The 24,327-nt window shown below is 35.5% G+C and overlaps 1 protein-coding gene and 1 long non-coding RNA gene across 3 annotated transcripts; both read right to left on the minus strand.

The window, feature by feature from the left end:
• Positions 1-1,118: 1,118 nt before the first annotated feature.
• On the minus strand, positions 1,119-9,548 carry LOC306895674 (calpain-14). The gene is made up of 20 exons (XM_079459098.1): positions 9,491-9,548; positions 8,574-8,692; positions 8,353-8,486; positions 8,097-8,271; positions 7,500-7,574; positions 6,253-6,338; positions 5,972-6,043; positions 5,709-5,869; positions 5,451-5,614; positions 5,352-5,363; positions 5,052-5,260; positions 3,918-3,951; positions 3,783-3,845; positions 3,544-3,601; positions 3,396-3,439; positions 3,248-3,316; positions 3,078-3,156; positions 2,879-2,995; positions 2,608-2,663; positions 1,119-2,079 (listed from the first exon to the last, which is right to left on the minus strand). Exons 2-20 carry the CDS (start codon positions 8,637-8,639, stop codon positions 2,053-2,055), a joined length of 1,701 nt encoding a protein of 566 aa, XP_079315224.1. The 5' UTR covers positions 8,640-8,692; positions 9,491-9,548; the 3' UTR covers positions 1,119-2,052.
• Positions 9,549-10,753: 1,205 nt separating this feature from the next.
• On the minus strand, positions 10,754-14,648 carry LOC306895676. 2 transcript variants are annotated; one of them, XR_013786810.1, is made up of 4 exons: positions 14,451-14,648; positions 14,124-14,212; positions 13,904-13,972; positions 10,754-12,298 (listed from the first exon to the last, which is right to left on the minus strand). It is a non-coding gene; the product is annotated as an uncharacterized lncRNA (long non-coding RNA). The 2 variants fall into 2 exon arrangements; XR_013786811.1 differs by having other exon boundaries at positions 14,124-14,238; positions 14,451-14,631.
• Between the last annotated feature and the right edge of the window lie 9,679 nt (positions 14,649-24,327).

The raw sequence follows: 24,327 nt of genomic DNA on the forward strand, positions 1-24,327 counted from the left end.
AGCACAGACGCACAATACTACACGAGAGAAAGATCAGGTTTACTGCAGCTTGCATTCGAGAAAGACTTGACACGCAAATGCACAAGCGAATGGAAGGACACACAGTACTTAAACGATTCAGTAGCAACACTCGTCGCCTGCAACTATTCTGAGGGAAACTCCTTTAATTCACTTATTGAAGCCAGCCCTGGCTTTCACTGGCCTACTAAACAGGTGAATTGTTGATGAATGTTTGTGGGTTCTAACTGCATTTGTGTTTTATACTTGGCTGTCTGTAAAGATATATGGGCTTATGTCATTTCTGCTTGGTGCGTGCATAAACTGCTGGGAGGTGTGTAACCCAGGTTAAAAACAAGTATTAGCATAAAGTTATAGCAGAATATACATTTAATTTTGTCCTTTAATTATTTTGTTTAGAAAATGAGTCTTTTAGAGTATTTAAAGTCCTTGAAACCCTGAGAAAAAAACGGTGTTTAAAGAATTAATTTTATTTGTTGAAGCACACTTTGAATTTAACTTTTTCCATTTCCTGTTTTCTTAATTTATTTCTCAAGTTCTACAAAATTTGCATTCTACGCAAACCAAAAACAAAAAAATCTGTTAAACCTTATACCTTGTGTGAGTGGCTCATTATTGTTGTTACAGTACGTTTAACCTAACAATCGTCATCTGTTGTGTATTAGGAATCAAGACAGGAAAAAATATATATATAATGACATTCTATATAGATAGATCATTGGAGCTAATTCTAGGGTAGAATGTCATTCTTGGAGCTAACTGACTCTTGCCGTATCCGGTCGGCAAAACATCAAATTTCAGCGCTGTCTTCTGGCCCTCTTTTAGATAAAAACCAAAGTCTAAATCGTTCATTGTCATTCTATATGGATCTTTTACATTTAGGTCTGGATTTCCATGCTATGATGTTGCCAATGCGTCAAAAAATATTTATCAAACGACAGTGCCCCCCCCCAAAACATGAAATGAATGTTGTAATAATGTGTTTGCATGTATACAAAAAGTTTACATTTATATGCTTGTATGACGTGTATTTCATATTTTAGGACGCATTACTCTTTGTCTTTTTGTAAGTTAAGCATACAAGGCAGTACGAAAGGTTTGATCTATAGCAAAGATGTTCATTTATTGAGGTATATGATGGGTATTTCAAGACATTATTGTAGGCATCATTAAGTATTAGTTGGTTAAGACAGACAGCAGCTCCTGTAAGTTAACTGAACTAGACTTTATCGCACAGAAGGTGGGACTCTTCAAATGACATTCTAGAGATGAGTATGGCTGAAAAATATTTTTATTTATTTATTATATTAATAAAAAAAATTGTATTGTTGTAATTAAGACTGTTGACATTGTGGAATATTTGGTCTTTTTATTGTACAATGTAAGGTATTAATCGCATTATGAGGGTTCATTTAAACATAGGAATTCGGAAGCTAACAGTTAGCGCTGCTGGCTAGCGTGCGTCTATGAATATAGAAATTAACTTCTCAACAAAACCTAAAACAAAACAGAAAAAGTCATGTCGCATGAGCTGCTCTCGTTGACAAGAGAATCAATAAAACAGTCAACCTTGAGGTTTCTTTTAAACATTGTTGTTTCCTCATATATTCCCATCACCAGTTGGCTCGTAGATCGAACCTTATAGAAGTAAGTTATAATAAAATTTAGTAGATAGAACCGTTTTTTTCTTCTTAAAAAGTCCCAAATGTACACATTTAAAAAAACAAGCATGGCATAATGTAAATAAATTTTCACCGAATAAGAATACGTGAATAACTAAATTATGACAAAAATGTCAGATAGAACCTTTTAATTCTGAGGTGACGATTTGTCAAGATTGTAGAGCTTCAGTTAACCTAAACTAGAGTGTTGTGTTTCATCTGGAACAAAACCCTTACCTCCACAACAATAGATAGAAATCTACTTCAATTAGACTTTAAAAGCTAAATGTTTCAAGTATGACAGTAAAGCAAACATGATATCTGAGAAACCCAAATGAGATGTCAGCCGTCTGTAGTTTGATGGATGATGGACTCACGAGTACATGGTGAGATGCATCCACTGCAAAAACAAAGCAATCAATGGTTAGAAGTTACAGTAACACTTTACATTAAGGTTCCCTTTATAAGGCATTTATAAATGTGTTCATTGATGATTAATAAGTAGTTTACAAATACATTATGAAGCAGTTATAACTGCATGGATAAAAAGAGGGATTCTAAATATACACAAACAGTGAGCCGTGTTTAACTCACATGTAATAAATCCTTAATAAATGTATTTATTTGACTGTAAAGCAGATCGATTATTATCTTGATGTTATTTGTAATATAGTCCGTCAGACTGGACAGACTGTTTTTTATACCTGCTCACTGTTTGGCAGCTATTTCATTAGAAACCCTCTTTTTAGTTATAACTGCTTCATTATGCATTTGTAAATGACTTATTAATCATTAATGAACACATTTATAAATGCTTCATAAAGGGTACCTTAATGTAAACTGTAACTGAAGTGATAATGTATATTCATTTTTAAATGATTATTGGCGATGCTGATGATTTTGAAAAAGTCTTGCATAAATGTATTACTTCATTTTCTTGCAGCATTAGGCCCGTCCCACCAGCAGCAAGTCGTTTGAACGTTTCTGTTGTGATCACATACAAGTGAAATATTAATATTTCATATTAATATTTCACCAATATAATGCACAAATATTAGAACTGAATCTCATCTGGTTACTAACTTGAGGTTAAATATCACATTAGTTGATTCATAACGTGAAGCATTTCTGTAATATAATATCTCATGTGCTTTAAGTAGGATTGTATTATACACAATGACGAAGAACTTGACACTCACTGGACATGCTCTCCATGCGCAGAACAAGGAAAATATAGTTCTCCAGTGTGATCTGTCCATCGGCGTAACCGTATCGCATAGCCATCAGATTGAGCATGCTGTCACTCAATCCAAACCCTTCAATCAACACAAATATGATTTATATGAAAAACAACAATCACCTTTTCACGTCATCACACGTTTGACCATCAGCACTCACCTGCCGCTTGAAGAGCATCCTGTAGTTTATTCATTGACAAACTCCCAGTGTTTGTGTCATCCATGTTATTAAAAATGTCCTGAGAAACAGATCAGAAAATGCAGAGGTCATGACGGCAGTGTTTATGATAAACGTTCACATTTTCAGATGAAAAGTCACAAGACCTTTACCTTCAACATAACAACCCGTTTCCAAAGGCGAAGGAATTCAGATTCATTGAGTCGTCCAGTAACAGAGAGCTGCATTATTGTGTTAAAGAATATCACAAACTCTTCATAACTGTGACATTTTTCACATCACATGCATGGTAAAGGATACATCCATCAGAGCGACCACACTCTTACACAAATCCATGCTGAAATCTGTCATTTTTAATTGTTGGAAGAAAAAAGACAAAAACACGTATAATTGAAGGAAATAAAACGGAAAGAGATTTGTGTTGCCCACATGATGACAATGTATTTACTTGTGTGAAGGTTTTCATTCAGAAGACGTTGAAGTTGCTCTGAATCCACCTCTCTGTACTTTAATAAACAAACAATTATGACATTTTTTGTTTTTTTAAGTATTAAATAATACACTTACCATAATAGATACACAACGTACACAAAACATAAACCAGGGCAGAAATTAACATCTTACATTTTTGATTGTAATGTATAAAACATGTATAAACAAATTCCTCATAATGTAAAACTGTTGTACCTTATCTGCATAATGTTGAAAGAGTTGAAAGGATTCACCAATATTTTTAGAATCGATCTGTAACTAAAAAGAGTTTGAATTAATAGTCATAAAATACAAATAATAAAGCAAAACTACTGTGATGTTGTACTGTACCTTTGTTCTTGTCAAGCCATATCCAGACATGTCTCTGAATACACACAGAAAAAACAAATAATACACTTCAATACTATATTACATCAAATATAAAAATAAAAAACCTCATTTCATTAAGTGTACTTATAAAGTTTTATTGGGTAGTTGACAAATGAACCACACATTTGTCCTGTGGTGTGACATAGTTATCTCAACATTAACAATGAAGATAAATCTCTCTTATTTTATTTATTTTATATTCTAAACATAAATATTAATAATATAAAATAACATATGATCTGTTTGTTGTATACATTTTTGCTGTCACACCATAGGACACATGCTACGGTTTATTTGTCAACTACTAGAATATGTGTGAAGTATACTTAATGCAGTAAGTATACCAATATCAATGTACAGCACTAGTAGTATACTTGTAAGTGTACTAGTTCAACAGTGCCTGGGACGAAATTGGCCCATTCTTATTTTATATGATTTCTTCAAGTGTAATAGTAGTTAACTAATTTGTAGTGAACTTCTAGGTATACTAATAGTTTACTTGTTCAATACACTTTGAAGAATACTACTTGTTTAATCGTTTATAGTACGGGTTATCTTTATGTAGACGTAACATCAAAGTATTATATGATATATTTGATTGTAGACAAACTTGAATCCGTATGCTAATAAAACAGTATGTCAAACTATGTAAAACGTTTTTAATAGATCAAAAGAGATAAAACAACTACAAGCCAAATATACTTGAAATACTTCATTATATTTTATAGCGTTAATCCCCATCAAAACATTGAGTACAAGTAAGGAGCAAATACTTTGACTTTTGTGACTTATGTGTATTTCCAAGAAATAGAAAAAAGTAGGTAACACTTTATAATAACTCTGTTATTAATCATTATATAAGCATTAGTAAACAGTTAATTCATCATTTATAAAGCATTGTCCCTACATTAACGTACATCAGCTTTATTCTTGATTCATAAGCATGTCTATAAAGTGTTTAATAATTTTCATTCTTTATTAATGATAAGTTTATCATTTCTAAATTAAACAATACAAACACAAATGAAAAGTAGACTAAAAGTAGACTTTCATATACTCGGTTTATAAGAATAATAATGCTGATGCAGCGCTTACTTGATCTGTGCTTCTGTCTTCGAGTAGATTGACAGGATGAAGGATGAAGCTTCGTTCGGCTGAAACGTTGAGGGGACGATGACATAATCGCCTTCTTTCAGTCTGAAAAACTCTGTGATCTCACGAGAGTTGAGGAAATTTTTGACTTGTCCAACGGGACGGGAAGTCTTGAAGAATGAGGCGGGAAGTTTTTCCCTTAGGTCCTTTAACTGTTTAATAATGAAAAATGTGAATGATTCTGTCCCTGCACGCCAAAACAAGCCCAGCATTCAACTAAACGTATTGAAAGCGTATACATACATGAGCTGGCACCTGAAAGAGAGAGAGAGAACACACACAGCTGATCAGTTCAAACTCAATAAAAACAAACAAGTGATGCTCGGACTGAGTTTGACAAACCTCATAAATGTTAAAGCCAATATGTAAATGATCTGCCAAGTGTCTGTGCGCCCGCAGAGGTTTCTGCAGAAGAGACACGAGGAGGTTTGGTGTGTTTGTGTCTCTGGGATCTTCTGAAGTCTTCGGAAGTGTCACACGATACTGAGGATTTTTTGGGAAAGTGTCTACGAACGCAAAGAAGGCGAAAGTTGTATTTGTTGTGATCTACAGGTCATTATTCTGTCTTTTGTTTTGGGATGGTAATGTGTACACACACACCTGGGAAATTTGAACAACCTCCAGCCGTCGTTTCCATCACCCACTGGCCGCTGTCTACTTCAGTTCTCCATGAAGATGAATGAGATCCAGCGAGCACATTCATATCCAAACAACATATATCCACTTCTGAATAATTCCTGCAGAAATCTTCCATAGACATCCTGCAGAGACAAATCAAACAGAGACGTGATGCAGTAAACATCAAGAAAATGAAGGGCTGAAGAACGACCATTAAAGTAACTTAAATTGAGTTGTTGACTGACCAGAATTCACCGTTATCACCCACAATGTTGTAATTTTGATCTTCAGGACGTACGAAATTCCACAAGGGGGATCTAACAGGATCAGATGAAAACGCAAGATATAATGTCAAACCCTTTCATACACACACTTCAAAATAAAGATGGAGTCAAATGATTCTCTGAAGACACTTTGGATGTGAAAGATTCTCCATGGAAGTTAACAGCCAAACAGAAGAACCTTTATTTCTGGAGTGTAGAGATACTGAGGATCTATTGTGATTGAATTGAGAAAGAGTCTGAACCTGTCGCTCCAGTCTCCATTCCACTCTCCACGACCCCAGGGGTTAAAGATTCTCACCAACTTCACCGGGCGACCTCGACACACAACCTGTGAAAGATCATCTGATCATCTCTCAGAGTACGTTTACAACATAAAAAAATGGAAAAGTCGTTCCTTTGACATACACATTTTCAAAACGATTAGCATTTGCCTGGATCCAGGAAACAAATAAAAACGATGTGTTATGCATGCCTGGCCAGTGGATGGCGCTGTTAAAGCAACCCCACATGCTTGCGTGCATCTGAATACACTGTTTTAATCTAAAAAGTGCTTTTAATTCACTTTGTCAGCGTTTATGTGTGTTTATAGTAGTGTGCATATAAACACTATAGCTGTGGCTGAATTTGCTCCCTATCTATACACAGTACACTATATCACGTGTTTTGTACTGTTGTCTGAATTCTGAGTAAACAACTCATTCCCTAAATTGTTCCACTACGTTTTACCCACAATGCATCCGATGTCTTTAATTTAAGTGTTAAGGTGTAATAAAAGCGTTATGACGAATGTCCGCGACAGTACTGTCAGACGCAGAATATATTACGTCAGTGTCTGAAGTCGTTCACTCATTTTCATTCACTTCTTCCCCATATAGTTTAGCATTGGCTATATAGGGAATAGTGTAGGAGTGAGAAAATTCAGTAAATATACTTTTTGTTGGAGAAATGATAATAAGTATGTCACGCAGCATGCATGCCTTTAAACTAAACGTGTACTACACATGCGAACGGAACAGATAATGCTGTCGTTTTCAAAAACCTGCACTTTGAGACCCGTTTTCAAAAGTTTGTGTTTTCAGTCCCCCAAAACAGCGTTTTATTAAACAGCCAAAACGCATAAAAAGCTTTCAGTTTTTGAGTCATTCAACATTCCCGACTGACTTTATTCGTAAAGTGAAAATCGATTCTGACCAATAATCTTCTCTAAATGTTTTATCACTTATTCAGAAAAGAGATCACAGTTTAACACTTTTTATGAACGGTTGAGCAATAATGATGTTCGTTTTTAGGAATTGCAATTATTATTTTCCTTTGTTAAAGGCTTTGATGTTTTGAAACAAAGTTACATGTTTACATAAAACATTAGATCCGGTCAGTCACCTGCGTGTTGTTTAATAAAAAGATATTTACAGTATCAGTACAGTTTAAACGACATGTTAAACCCTTGTATGTACGACATCATTGTTTAATATACTGTATATGTTCTCACCTCTGTGATGCCTGTGACCGTGTAAGCGTGCATGTTCACCAGACCGTTAGGCAACACAATATTGTTTATCACTTTCTGAAAAGAACGTAAATTGAAAACATCATATGGATGTAAACACACATGTCATATCAGTTCATATCATATAGTAAACCATGGTCTGTTTGAATCCTGGATTCTGATTGGCTGGAAGGTGTGCATTAAAATGCACGGGTAGTTCCAGTCAGTTTGATCAATGTTTGAAATTAACTGACGGTCATTTTTACTCGTCTGATCAAAAATGACACTTTATACAGCTTAAACTTGGCAAATGACCGCGGTATACGCAGGATACTCCACGGCTAGCCGTACATTCAAGGATTTTATTGCACTTCACAGAGACGTCGGGTGGTTCTTTGCCTCCACATCGTGCATTAAAATAATTTAATGCACAGCTAGTTGTAGATTATCCCTTACATCTCATATCATATCTTTTGTTGTTTGGTAAAAATGTCATACACTCTGTGTCTCTAGGTGTTTGAAACCACTGTGATTACTTCTGTTGTTTTGTATTTACTGTCGATCAAACATGACATTCGTGTATAATATTTGACTGTTCACCCCTCCAGGAGTGCTGCACCCCATCAAAGATTCTGATTGGCCGGCTCGTCTCATGACTTCCCAGAGTTTTTCCGGCGCTTCGCTCAGATTGAAGGTGACGTGTGGTCCACCGGTGAAGTCCTTCAAAGCCTCTGAGATGTTTCCCGAGTTCATATCCATGTAAGAGCCACAGACTCTATATCACAGACACAGACTAAGAGAATTAACACAATTTCTTTCTTTCTAGAAACTTCATGTCACGAGCAATGAAACATACTTGGCATAGGCTTTCTCTAGCAGAGCAGGCCAGAATTCATCCGGTGTTTTGGACCGAACAAAGATGAGCTCTCCATTAATAGTTGGTAGTTTGTCATCAATCACAACATCAACCCATTTACCAAATCTCCAGAACTGGACAAAAGATGGAGTGATGTGTTCAGACATGAACTCGTAAAGGACTCATATTGGTTTGAAATAAAAGTAGTGAAGTGTTTTTACTCTGAAGTGAAATATTCCTGCGTAATCCACAGAGAAGCGTTGATCAGACTGTATGATCTGCATCATGATTTTTTTCTGAAATGTCAGAGCTCCAACAGACGCCAGAAACCAGCAGTTACCTGACACAACGCACACACACGCGCAAACACACACACCACACACACACACCACACGCACACGCACGCACGCACGCACACACACACACACACCACACGCACGCACACGCACACACGCACGCACACACACAAGCACACACACACGCACACACGCGCACACACACACGCACACACACACCACACGCACGCACACACACACGCACACACACACCACACGCACACGCACACACGCACGCACACACACAAGCACACACACGCGCACACACGCGCACACACACACGCACACACACACGCACACACCACACGCACGCACACACGCACGCACACACACACGCACACACACCACACACACACACCACACGCACGCACACGCACACACGCACGCACGCACGCACACACACACACAGGTAGAACAGTGTAAAGTTAAATGTAATGAACTGAGGTGTGAATAAAACATTCTCATGAATGAGGTTCATGTATCTTATGATTGAAAAAGTCTTAAATGTTGTGCTAAAATACTACAAACTGAAATGTAAAAATGTTTTTGACTGAATAAAAGAAGTGAATCAGAGTTCAGAATAAGCGTGTAAACTGTTTAAAAAGCATCTCATGTAAAGAAGTTTGCCGTCTGTTCTTCTGAATCTTATCTTTACTGCTTCACCCAGAGGTGATAAAAACAAACCCGGACTCATGATTTCCGTGTTGCACTTTCGGTTGAAATGATGAGGTCAGTCACGTGCAGCATGACTCGAGACATACATGAGTGTTTACTGTGTACACATGAAAAACTGAATTACACACCTACTTCACCCTGAAGAAAATCAAACCTTGACGTCTCATCAACTATGTACAGAGGCTTTGACACACTGTAAAAAAAAAACCCGTAAAAAAACGGTAAATCTCTGGCAGCAAAGTTGCCAGACGTATTCCGTCAAATTACAGTAAAAGAATGTTTTTCAAAATTACATGCAAAAACCGTAAAAATACAGAGAATATTTTACAGTCATAATTCATTTAATTACAGTGTATTACTGTAAATAATTGTTATTTAACTGTAGAAAAACAGATAAATTATGTGAAAATACATTAAAAACAACTACCTTTCAGGTTAATCTCTGTAAATATATGGCTTTTATTTGTTACTTTATCAAGTTTCTCTGTATTTATACAGTAATATTCTTTCAAAATACAGTTTATCTTTGTAAAATAAGTAAAAAGACATGTAAGAAAACGTAATAATTATGTGAAAATACAATAAAAACAACTAACTTTCAGGTTAATCTCTGTAAATATATGGCTTTTATTTGTTACTTTATCAAGTTTCTCTGTATTTATACAGGAATTTTCTTTCAAAATAATGTTTATCTTTGTAAAATAAGTAAAAAGACATGTAAGAAAACGTAATAATTATGTGAAAATACATTAAAAACAACTACCTTTCAGGTTAATCTCTGTAAATATATGGCTTTTATTTGTTACTTTATCAAGTTTCTCTGTATTTATACAGTAATATTCTTTCAAAATACAGTTTATCTTTGTAAAATAAGTAAAAAGACATGTAAGAAAACGTAATTATTATGTGAAAATACATTAAAAAACAACTACCTTTTAGGTTAATCTCTGTGAATATATGGCTTTTATTTGTTAATTTCAAAATACAGTTTATCTTTGTAAAAGAACTAAGAACAATCGATAAAACCCCAATAAGTACATAAAATCAAAGACAAAAATATTACATAAATATATTTAAAATTATTGGCCATTGCAAAAATAATCATAGTACGTTAAAAATACCTTAAAATTAGCTACATACATAATCTGTAAATTAAGGTATTTAGTTGTCGTTATATGAAACAATATTTTGTGTTAAAATATAGCCAATCTAATGTATAGTAACTAAGAAATGTTGTTTCTACCAGTAAAACAAAATCTATAAAAATGTAATGGGTACCTCCAATAAAACAGAACAGTCATTTTAGTGAATTGCAAACAAACGTTTAATGTTAATTGGACAGTAGAAATACAAGCAGAGCATGAAAAAATAGCTACATTATGATAATTAAGTGATTGTCAAATAAAATGTTTTAATGGATAAATAAAAACATTTAAAGGAATTAAAATACACAATATTTTGAACTATGCATGGGTCTAAATAACGTGTTTTCACTATCCGTATGAGTGAGTGAGAGTGAGTGAGTGTTTTTTGCTATTTTGATGGTAACTTTTTTTAAGACACTAACATTTCAGCCAGAAGAATCAATGAATGAATATCTGCTAAATTTATTTTACAAATTTACTGACACTGTAAGGTGATGCTCACAGTTAAATCATACCAAAGCTACTTTTATCATGGTTCTCAAAGAAAAGCATACCCATAGAGTAGGAAAGGCCTTCCTGTATTTCCAGACAGATATTAGTGAACTTCTGTTTTTTTAAAGCAATTACTGAAACATTTTCTTGGTCCAGAGTTAAAAATACTTTTTAAAGGGTTAGCTAAAGTGAACAGGTGCTTCTGTTTTGAAGTCCATAAAAGTGCATCTATCCATCATAAAAACAATCACAGGGCTCTGGGGGGGTTAAAGATTTAGTTCACCTCAAAATTAATTTCCTGATAATTTACTCACCCCAATGCCATCCAAGATATCCATGCCTTTCTTAAGTGTAAAAGAAATTAAGTTTGAGGAAAACATTTCAGGACTTTTCTCCACTCAACGGACTTCAAACGCAACCAAAATGTTGAAATCCAAATCAATGCAGTTTCAAGGGATGTGCACGATCGCACCTGAGAAATAGGGTCATAAAGTATCTAGCGAAACAGTTTTTTTCATTTTTAAATGAACAATTGTGGTTAAAAAGTATATAAATGTTTGTCTTGTGCTGGTCTGCAACGCGCCAGGCATTATGTCATCATGTTGGAAACGTCGCAATTTCTTTTAAATAAATAAAAAAAGATGTCGGACGAATTTTGAAATTGGAGGACAAAATGAGATGGTATTTGTCGCACTTCCCTGCCTTTTTAAACCGGAGTACACCGATAAATGACATGACGGGTGACGATTCCAACGTGATGACGTAATGCCCAGCGAGGTGCAACACAAGCACAAGTCGAATAATTGTGGTTAAAAAGTATATACATGTTGTGTGTCTGTTTTTTTTTTAAATTACCAATCGTTTCGCTAAATAAGACCCTATTCCTGACGTCCACAGCCATTTGAAACTGCATTGCGATTGATGTCCATTGTGTTGATAAAAATGCTGAAATGTTTTCCTCAAACTTAATTTCTCTTCCACTGAAGAAAGAAAGACATGGACATCTTGGATGGCATTGGGGTGAGTAAACTCAAGAAATTCATTTTGAGGTAGACTAATCCTTTAATAAAGGCCTTCTGAAGCAAAGAGATGCGTTTGTGTAAGAAAAGCATCCATATTTATAACTTTATAATCAAAATTATCTAGCTTCTGCCAGACGACTGTATGCATTCATATGGTGTCAGAAGAATCGTTCATCATAGATTACACAGATTTCAGATTAAAAACAGTCCCCTATTTCCACACCTGGGTTGTCATGGTCATCTGATGTAGATCCACAAGCACAGGTTTATCTATAACCTGAAATCACAAAAGGAGGACATATTTTAAAATACTATTTAAATTTAGGGTTAGGACTTCCCCTATCCATGAATGACTCTTACATAGTGCACCTTTAAGGTGTAATGGATTAGTTTAAGCTTCTTTTAAATGTACAAACTCATTATGGAGTAAACACTGATACCCCTTTTCCACCAAGGCAGAGCTGGTCTGAACCAGCACCCGGTTCTTGTTGGTGGAAAAGGGGTATGAAACAACCTGTTATGATTGATATTAAAGGATTAGTTCACCTCAAAATGAATTTCTTAAGTTTACTCACCCCAATGCCATCCAAGATATCCATGTCTTTCTGTCCTCAGTGGAAGAGAAATAACGTTTTTTTTAGGAAAACATTTCTGGACTTTTCTTCACAGAATGTAGTTTAATGGGACCCAATGTTTCTCAGTTCATATCCATGCAGTTTCAAAGGTCTTTGAAGTGCTTCAACGGGCTCAGCACGATACCAGCTGAGGACGAGGGGGTTTTCTAGCGAAACGATCAATTATTTTTATTATAAAACAATTATATACTTTATATACAATAGTTCGGATTGAGCTCAAGACTGAATAAGCCGGGAACTACGACATCATGCTCAACGGCGCATGCACGTGCGGAAGTACCGCACCACTGTTTACAAACTGAACTTATATATATGGGTACAATGCCGGTGCCATCCAAGCATGAGGATGTAGTTCCCGGCTTCTTCAGTCTTGAGCTCAATTTAAACTATTGTATATAAAGTATATAATTTTTTTATAATAAAAATAATCGATCGTTTCGCTAGAAAACCCCCTCGTCCTCAGCTGGTATCGTGCTGAGCCCGTTGAAGCACTTCAAAGACCTTTGAAACTGCATGGATATGAACTGAGAAACATTGGGTGCCATTAAACTACATTCTGTGAAGAAAAGTCCAGAAATGTTTTCCTAAAAAAAAAACGTTATTTTTCTTCCACTGAGAAACGAAAGACATGGATATTTTGTATGGCATTGGTAGTTCACCCAAAAATGACATTTAGCCTGTGATTTACTCACCCTCAAGCAATCCTAGGTGTATATGACATTCATCTTTCAGACAAATACAATCTGAGTTATATTAAAGTGCCCCATTATAGAATTTTGAAAATTACCTTTCATAGCTTTCGTGTGTAACAGATCTAAGTGAACGAAAACATCCAGAGTTTCACTTTTATCACGGATAGATGCACTTTTACACCCATTCACTTCCATTATAAAGCTGGGAAGAGCCAGGGCATTTGTTAATATGAATGTATTCGTCTGAAAGGTTATATACACTTAGAATGTGAGTAAATCATGGGCTAATTTTAATTTCAGGGTGAACTATCGCTTTAAGACTAGAATATGCAAATGATTTATTATGCTAATGAAACAATTACAATGCCATACCTATCATCCAAATGAAACATTCACTACATTTAGAACCTACACCATGTGCAGGCCTCACCACGTGCGTCATGCACAGCACGAATCATTCAAATGGATTCTTAAAACACTATGTACAATACATGTTTATTAACAGTCAACCAGATCTATTTTCTTTCATAAAATTTAACTAATCAAACAACATACCTGTTAACAGACCACATCATCAGTGGATCAACGGGGCAATGGCTTCTCTCTCACGCTCTCCTGTAGACACTGGGCGTAATAGTATAATTATAAGCACATTATGAATTTCATAATCTTATTACAATTAAACACTTCATCACAATCCACACGATCAAATGCTGTTATCACTTAAATCACACTGGAGCAAAAACTTGCATTTGGACAATAAAACTCATCTTACCAGAGAAACGTCCTCGAGAAAAACAACGTGCATGCGATCGCACGTCGTATGGAGAAACCCCGCGATGTTTCACCGATGACGCTCCCACTCTAAACGAAGACTCGAAGAAAAGTTCCTTTAATTTAACGTTATATTCTCTTACTTGTGAACAGTAATATGAACAAAATTGTGTGAGATTCATTAATCCATTTGAATTATAAAACAGAAAACAAAAGTAGTATAACAAGTAAATTCAAGAAAATTATACAATATAGGGGGAAAACTATTCAAATATTTCACACCAGTTACAAATGTATACTTTTTATATCGCGCTGAAAACACTCTTACCTTCGTTCGAAACGCAGGAGAAAACATTACATTCCTTATTCCAAAATGCCAATGCAGCTCGATGATATCCGAGGATGGCTCACCTAAAAGCATTGAATTGAAAACACCCGCGCAAACCCGTTGAGAAGACGTCTCTGACAACCGTTTGTCAATTCAAATGTCTAAAACATGTGACCAAATCATTGCTCTTTCGGCTGTTATGACCTATGACACATTCGACGTTGTGGGCGGGAATTGGCGGCAAATTTGAATCTGTGTCGCACACAAACAACAAGATGCATCTGAATAAACGTGTGAATGTTAAATAGTTGTATGGAGTTGAAAGTAGAATAATATTATTTTCATTATTCTGTGGAAATATTTTTCAACAAAAGTTACAATAACAATTTTTATATATATGTGCAAATACGTAGTAGCAATATGTTTTATATATATAGTTATATAGTTATATATAGTTTAACCATTAGGATTTGTTGGTGTTTTTCTGTGCACGTGTAAAACATAGGCTATCTGGAAAATTCCACAGGGAAAGATTCTGTTGGTGCTCCCGTATGACTGTTGGCCCCATACTTCACTACATCCACCCTATTTTCAACATGGACAAAGCAATTTCATACGAGATAATTTAATGTATGAGACTTCGGTTTCATTAGTCACTAGGTTAACAGCCTGAAAAAAACAAGAGTGTAGTAAAAAATTACTTGTGCTTTATGATTATCGTGTGTTTATGATTATGATTACGAACTTTGTTATCACTTGCTGCACTGGATAAATTAAAATCTCTGAGAACTGTGGGTAGGATAATTAAGTGTGTTAGGGATGCTTTGCCCCATGCATTACTGTCTTGCATGAACTCAGCCCTGGTAGATGGCACAGTAAACAAGAGATGATCTGTCAAATTATGATTGATGCTGGCGTAATACAATGTTTTGTATGAATAAAATGCTTCAGAAATATGGAGTTGTCTAAGTTCTGAAATTTGAAATTGTAAATTTTATAATAAATCATTGAAGGAACCATGGACAACAAAAAGTTAAGCTCTGAACTTTGATCCAGGAGACATAGGCATTGCTTGCCAGGGCATGGTGAAACCCTAAATAAACCACATTTTACATTGTTGATAATTTATAAAAATAATATAGTTCATTTGGAGTTTGCTATAATGTGCTATTATTATATTAACAGACATTGCACCCTGGAGAAAGTTATTCCTGGGGAACATTCTCAAGGGGGATACATTTAAAACACTTTCAATTCACTGATTTATGTAATTTTACATACATTTTTGTCCGGAACAGGAAAATAATCAATAAAACATTTACAATAATTGTCTGTAAAAATACATCTTTTAAATCTGTAAAAATTAACTGTAATTTTCTGTAAAAATAAATTTTTAATCTGTAAAAATAGTATGAAATGCCTTTAAAAAACATAATTTTTATGTAATTGTTATTTACAATGAAACACTGTCATTTTAATGGTAAAACTTTTAATTACAGCAAATATCTGTTAAACAACAGCATTTTACTGTTTAATGAAAAAATGGGGAAATTCTGTAAAAAAATACAGAATATTACCTGTAAAATAACGTTTTTTTTTTACAGTGCACCAGTTCCTGAAGAAAGCAAACACTAAAACAAATGAATACAACATCAAACATCTAGTAGTGTACACTTCACTGTCGATTAAACATAAATCATCAACCTGCTTGTATATAATATAAGATGTAATATAAGAAAGAACTACTTTCATCAACCATAAATGTGCAAGAAGAATTAAGCAGTAGTACACCATTAGTATACCTACTCTATGAGATCACTTGAAGTTTAGTTGCTGTGCAAATACTAAATAATACTTCCAGAATGTACTTAAAGTGGAGTATTGTTACACATTGATTTATTACTTTATGGACTAAAATTATAGTTTTTTTACTTCTATTCATGGTGTCTCAAAATAGAGTACACTTCTTCTTAAGTTTATCTAAAACTCATTTTTTAGTATGTATTAGTGAAATCTCTTTTAGGTGATTAACTTGTTTTCACCTGATGTTGTAAACTTTGTGTACTCAAACCGAACTACACCTGGTTAGCGGCACGTGTGGCAGTTTATCCCACAAAATGTTGAAATGGTACACTTACAAGCACTTACTACATAAATTATACACTGTAATGACTTATTTTTAGGAAAAAATATTTTTCCATGTGTAATATAAAAAACTATAATTTAACATAACTCTACAATACATATTTTTCATGTAGTTTTTTAAATACGGTCAGAAAATTTTACAGGGACACTGTTATTTTATATCTGCCAGAAAATTCCCTTTTGATGTTATTATATATTACTAGATATAATTCATAAATGAACCAAGGGCTTTTACAAAATGTAAAAGGTATACTCACACGAACAGAGCATCACAATGTAATGCATTTCTGTCCTCACAATGTATTTTCACATATAGTTGAGTGACTAATAAATAAATGAAAGAAGGTCTCGTACCGCAGGTCTCCTCCACACGACTCTGCTCTCTTCCTCAGGCTTCAGGAGTCCCACACCGATGGATCGGATGTCCGGAGGGAAGGAGTTATCCACAAACCTCAGTCTCTCTCTCAGACAGTTACGCTTCAGCTCACTGAAATCTTGACCCAGGAACCTGTCTGGACTTGTGGGAGACCCCTGTCCATCCCTGAGATTCCTCTCATACTCGATGTTTAAGCACACACCAGGAGGAGGCATTCTGACCTGAGATCTGTGGAATTCAATGAGGAGTTAACACAGTACAACACATATATTATGGTGATATATAATATTCTGAGCATCATGCATTAACTTGTTCTTCTGGTTTATGTTAGTCGAACCCCCTAGAGGAAATCTATCACTTTAGTAAGCTGCATACTGTAGTCATTTTACACACATGTTAATGTTAACCACAGTATACTGTAGTATGAGTGAAATTATAAACTGCTCACAATTCTGTAGTATATTTACTATGGTAAAGTAAAGCTGTAAACATGTTTGCTGTAGTTATGCAGCTCGTTGCCAGTAACTTACTGTAGATTTACATTTATGTCATTTACTGGCGACAGTTTGTTCAAAGATAAATAAACATTAACAGGTTTTTATCTTTACAGAACCTCTTAGTGTTTAATGATCTTTAAACAAACTGTCGCCAGTAAATGACATAATTGTAAATCTACAGTAAGTAAATGGCAAACTGCTGAATACAGACATTCTTTACAGTGTGCTGTATTTGTCATTTAGGAAATTTGAGAAATAAATAGCATGTCTATTTGCGTGTGAGACAAAAGAGCTGAGTAAGAGTTACTGTACCTGTTGTCTGAGTGTCTGTGGAGTCTTGTGTCCTACAGTAAAGCAGACCACAGAATCACAGAAGACGACGTGACAGGACAGAGCTGAAGGTTTAAAGCTCCACCCATCGGTCTCATTCAGGGGAGACGAAGCCTCAGGTTTGTTTGGTCAATATTTGCATGGAACACAATGTAAGTCAAAGAATGACCAAAGACTTTTGACGTCACAGGATGTGCCTTTACCTTATAAAAATAAAACAAGAGCAAAAGCGATGATAGATATGAAAAGTCACACTCAGATAAAAACGACACAAAGTTCAACAATGAACAATTTCACTGTCTGTATGTGACAACAGATGAGAATGAACTGAAACAGAACGCAAATTTCACCACAAACACGAATACACACACACGGTAGGATAAATGAAGATAACACTTTAAATGAAGGTACCCTTTATGAAGCATTTATACATTTCTTCATTAATGATTTATAAGTCATTTACAAATGCATTATAAAGCAGTTATAACTAAAAAGAGGGATTCTAATGAAATACCTGCCAAATAGTGAGCAGGTTTAAAAACAACACAACACCCTACAGTGTCCAGTCTGACAGACTATATAGCAAACAACATCAAGATAATAATTAATCTGCTTTACAGTCAAATAAATAATGAATAAATACATTTATTAAGCATTTATAACATGTGAGTTAAACATGGCTCCCTATTTGGCAGGTATTTCGTTAGAATCTTTTTATTCATGCAGTTATAACTGCTTCATAATGCATTTGTAAACTACTTATTAATCATCAATGAACACATTTATAAATGCTTTATAAAGGGAACCTTAATGTAAAGTGTTACTTAAATGTTCATGTTGGGGGTGTTGAGAAAGTGTTGTATTCAGAAAGCTGTCCTTTACTGAAAAAGAGTTTACATGGAGAACAAATGATTAGAAACAGGATCAGCAGCAGGTGGTCAGCAGGTGGCGCTGTGCGCAAACACATACAAGAAGACAGACCGAATCTGATATTCATCATCACACAACACTGACAACAACAAGCAAAACATCAGCATTGTGGCTACATGACTACTGTTGGGATAAAGGCTATAACTGTCAGGAGAGGTCAATGAGGAAGAACCCAAGCGCAGGCAGCGGTACAGGGAACAAAAACAGACTTTAATAAAAAGACAAATGCACCCACAATGGGGGGAAAACTGAACTAAGGCAAGGTACAAAAACAAAGAAGTCCCACAAGGGGACAAAAGACAAGCTATAAAGCTATAAATACAGGACACGAATCACTACAAAAACATCGAAACAAGGGGCAAGGTAATCCACAGCGAAACAAGACACGATTGAGCAACAAGGCAAACAAGCCCAAGACAATAGACAAGAGCATTAAATAGGGAGACTAACAACTAACAAAGGAGATAACAATGAGCAGGTGTGGGGAATGAGACACAGGAGGAAAGCAATACTAGGAACAAGAGGGGTGGGCCAATGACGAGACTAGAGAGAACCTGAACGACAATAATATGTTTCACTCAACACAAAACACATGGCTCTGTCACGATTCGGCCACTAGACTAGAAAATCAAGACAAAAGAGGACAGAACCATGACAATAACACACACAATTCAAAAATCTAAAAATGGATTTATACGCTTTAGGAGGACCATTATTCTGATCCACAAACACACATGTGCACATACAGTATAGACCTCGTGTGTGATTTCAGTTTTTTTGAGAATTATTCATCATTTATAATGAACATTGTGACAGAATTACAGCTTGACCTCTTTAATTATTTCAGCTTTACGTGTTCTCTGTTCTCTGGAGTATGTAGGTCACTTATCTCTTTTTATTATTAGTAGTAGAGACAAACTGGAGCGACCATTTCTCTCTAGAATTTGGACACATGATGTTCATATGTTTTATATCATGTATGTCAGGGGCGTTTCCTCCGAGGAGACAAGGGAGACAGTGCCTCCCCTCCCCCTCGAAAATAATCGAATGAGAATATTATTAACAGTTCAGAAATAAAATAGGACAGCGGATATAACGTATTTAGCTAAATATGAGATAAATCAGCGTATACAACAGTGTGATACAGGTAATTGAAAAGAATGGAGAAAAGTCACGTGAGAGGAGGCAATGCCTCCAACGGGCTATGATTGGATTAACTCATCAGCGAGATCCCGCCTTCCTGCTCGTCTTCGTCATTCATTTTAAACTGCGGGCGCTAAATTAGATTGAACGTTATTAAATTGTTGTATTAGTTGTATTAATCAGAGTTTAGGATTCGTGTCGGAGATGGCGGAGGCAGAGGAGTTATCGATTGTTGACAGAATATTACGTGGTTCAGATTTGTTCAAAAACGTTTGCTTGTGATCAGGTTTGCTCAGGATAGCAGCAAGGCTAAAGTAAGTCACATCTATTTGATTTGATCTCTAAAATGCTTTGAGTATTTCTGGGACTGCTAATTATTAAATTGATGGTATTGGTAATGATGTTATTCTTACATAGGAAATCCCAAATGTTCCAGAAGAAGATGAAGGTGGTGTTGATGTACCTTTTCCCAAAGCAGAGAAAATAAAAAACTAGTACATACTGTAATGAACTTGTAGTAATTAAAAGGAATTTTTCACACATAAACACTGAAATGACACTGGTTTTCTGACAAACGCACTTGTTAATAGTGCAGAGATGAACAAAAATGACATGGATAGAAATCTGCCTCCTCATTTTTTACGTCCACCGCACACCACTGATGTATGTGTGTTATGAATATGTGAAATGCTGTTGTTAGAATTCGATCTTTGGTATCCTGCGTGACATCAAATATGAAATGGGTTTGTAAAACAGTTTTAAACAGCATGAGGTATGAACTAATTCCTACATTTATTTAACATTTACATTATTTTGTCACATAATTTTTTTTCACTTCACGAAAATTGATTAAAATAGAGCAAAATAATGTGCAGGCGAATGTCAATGCTCCCAATTCAAAACAGATTTTGTGTGTTTGTTCTTAAAGTCTTAACAGGAAGACACTCGTAGATTTGATTGTTTTCTTTAAAAGTTGATTTTAAACACATCTTGTTTACTGTCCAGCATGTTAATGACTTTATTCCTTTACTCGCATGAAAATGTACTGCAGTGCACTATAGTATTTACCATATTAAACTGTCAATTCTGTAGTAGGCCTATTAACCAGCGGGTTGATAAGCTGTAGAAACGACTACTTCATTATTTACTATAGTAAGGTTCACTACAGTAAAGTATTCTACAATATTTCCCCATGTAGACGGATGAAAGGGAAAATGAACCTACGCAGTATCTGTATGCTTGTTAAACCTTGTCAAAAGCTTTCCACAAATTGATGCAACAAACATCAAGATGCTGCTGTTGCCATGGAGACGGAAGTTGCCCCAGTAACAACCAGAGCTTGTTTACATATGACATGGTAATTTCGTCATCGTTATTCTCCTCCAGGAGTCCTTTAGTGAAACTGTATAATACTGTTTCCCGTGGAATTTCACCAGTTCATCAGAATCCGCTCACCTCCAGAGTCCTCCACACACCAAAATCACACTGTTAGACATCCCATAATGATGAAATGAGATGAAAGATAATAACACTGGATTTAATTGGTTAAAGGTGATTGTGACCTCATTATCTTCAGGTTGTATTTGATGGAAGCAGCAAGACGCCACTAGAGAGAGTCGATCCATCAAACTCTTTAAAGTGACAGTATACTCATTACACAGAACTATTCATTGTTGTTTCGCCCGACCTTTTTATAGTTCTTGTACAATTCTGTTGTGATAATTATTGTGGTGATATTCATTTTCATGTAGCATCAATATGTTAGTGTATTTTTAGCTCAAGTCAATTTTGAGCTTGTATCAATTCATTACGATATATGGGTATATTGCAAATAAACATCTTTTTTGGTTTATATTTTCCACTGTAAGAAAATTCTAGAAATGTCTGAAGCACAGGGAAGGTGAGATGAAGCAAAGACGGGTGACTACGTCTGGAAATTGGTTCATGAGGGCATTAGCCATAAAACACAAAAACAATGAAATGTATACTTCTAAAGACTCATTTTTAGTAACTGTGGTGTTAAACTGTTTTGAGATCAGTACCTTGTCATTTCTGCGTACTAGTATTAATACCCCAGATAGCACTGGAGATCTGGAGAACATCAGCTGTGTAAAAACATCATCTAAACATCTTAGAAAGAGCTGTTGTACATCCATTCTAAATCATACACATCTTATAGAGGTCTATATGACATCTGCCACATGTCGTGCAGATATCAAATCCATGTCTGCCAGATGTACGTGCGCTATCAGGGACCCAAATGTAGAAATGTTAGATTTTTCAGTCTGTTGAGTTCCGTCGATGGTTAAAAAATGTATTTTAGTATTCAGCATGATAAAATTCATAAAGAAACACAACTTGTTATATTGTGTTGTTTACTCACCTTCATGTCATTTCAAATTCAAACCTGTACGACTTTCTCTCTTCTTCAGAACATTTATATCTGAAGATTGCTGGAGATGAAAGAGAAACAAAAACAGACATAAATAAAAACAATTGTTTACATATATGAAGTGTTCATATTGAGATCTTCAATCATTTTGACTTCTGGTTGAAACCTTGATGAGTCTTGTTGAGATAAACAAACATCCTTCACAACAATAGGTGCACTATAAAGAACAATATAGAAAGAAAACATTGCATGATGCTTTATATACATTATAAACATCAGATTCCTGTTTTGTATTTCAGCTGCTGTTCTGAAAGAGACTGTGACTTTTCCAAAAAAAATCTGATTTCTTCTGTTTTGTGTCAAAATAAACACAGAGAGGTTTGTATCTCCTCTCAGCAGACGCTTTCAAAATCTAGGCCGTAATTTGAAGGAGCAAAAACGTTAGATTTTTTCTCCCTTATTGATTTATTACAACACCTTTATAACGGCTGGCGTGCAATATTGGTAGTGTGTTTTTTTGTCTATCAGCGTATAAGAAGATAACCTGTGTGTGATATCAGAGGAGATAAAATATAGAGTTTGTACAGTATAAAGAAACATTACGCCTATGGACGGTCCCCAGAGAGATAAAAAGCCAGACGTGTGTGTGTGTGTGTGTGTGTGTGTGTGTGTGTGTAATGTGCTGTAGTGTGTTGTGCAGATGTTGTGCTGGGTCAGATGTCAGCGATCCTGCAGATTTCACACAAGATTAATGAAAATTGATCTCAAGCTAAAGCACGAACCAGCAGCTACGTCTCATCAGCCTGAGTTTAACAGTCCTGACCTGATAAACCTGCAAACAAACACATTACATTTGCATTTAAATTTAGTCATTTAGCAGACACTTTTATCCAAAGAGACTTACAAATGAATTAAACAACATCCCGTCAAATACCTACAAACACTCACGCGTGCACACGCACACACAGATAAGTTTAGAGAGAATCAAGTTTAATTGAGATGTCATGTCATTATTGAGCAGCAGGTGGTGCTGTCACTAAACTTCTGTAGCACATTCAGCTGTGCCAATGAAGGTCTGCGCTGCCTTCTTCACCATGTTTAACATTAGAAAGAAATCATTGGTTCCATATACAGGTCTAACATTATCTGATCAAATGCATCACTTTGAACGTTGAAGTGGTGATGAATATGATGCGAATCCCCGAGAATGTTGAGAACGTCCACATGTGTCCCAGATTTCATACATAACGGCTCGATAAACTGCTATTGAGCCTGAGTCTGATCTCAGATCAGAGGATGGGCCTGTGGGCAGCCGCCTTCTTTCTCCAGACACTATTTCTGCATCAATATTGCAGAGTCCAAAAAGAGGAAATCAATGGTACACTGCAAACATAAACAAAACAAAACCACAGTTCACAATGACCGTCTTCACTTCAGATGAAATACACAAGCACACAATCATATACAACCGCAGCAGAAATAATGCATCTGTGTGCATAAAACAAAAAGGTCTCCAGATCTGACGACAAATAAACTTCTTCATTTATCACTCGCTGGACACACGCGCACGCACGCACACACACACACACACACACACACACACACACACACACACACACACACACACACACACACACACACGCACACACACACACACACACACACACACACACACACACACACGCACACAAACACACACACACACACACACACACACAAACATCTCCATATTGGTCTCCTGCTGTTCAGCTTACAACCATCACAAACACAATCAGTGATTATTAATGAACTCTCACAAACATCAGCACAAACACGGAAGGAACTAAAAACGCAAAACAAAGAGAAATAATTGTATAGGCATGAGATGCTTCTGCATTATGACTTCAGGTTCATGACAATGATCCAAATTTTTCTTTTTCTTCTTATTCTCTTTAAATGTAAAATAAATTGAGTCCAACCAATTCCACAATGAAAAGTGTGTATTTATATTAACATATGTGTTTAACTGTATGTTAAACTGTAATATTCTATTTTGTATGAATTCAACTTCATTTCTATAGACCT

Source organism: Barbatula barbatula, assembly GCF_947034865.1.
Source record: "Barbatula barbatula genome assembly, chromosome: 6".
NCBI classification, from domain to species: Eukaryota; Metazoa; Chordata; class Actinopteri; order Cypriniformes; family Nemacheilidae; genus Barbatula; species Barbatula barbatula.

Excerpts from the sequence above, each read along its gene's own strand:
- LOC306895674 (XM_079459098.1), bottom strand. The coding sequence starts at position 8,639 with ATGATGCAGATCATACAGTCTGATCAACGCTTCTCTGTGGATTACGCA. Across the intron at positions 5,615-5,708 it reads AGGTTGTTCAAATTTCCCAG|ACACTTTCCCAAAAAATCCT; the intron begins GTGTGTGTGTAC and ends TTGCGTTCGTAG. Across the intron at positions 3,846-3,917 it reads ATGGCTTGACAAGAACAAAG|TTACAGATCGATTCTAAAAA; the intron begins GTACAGTACAAC and ends AACTCTTTTTAG.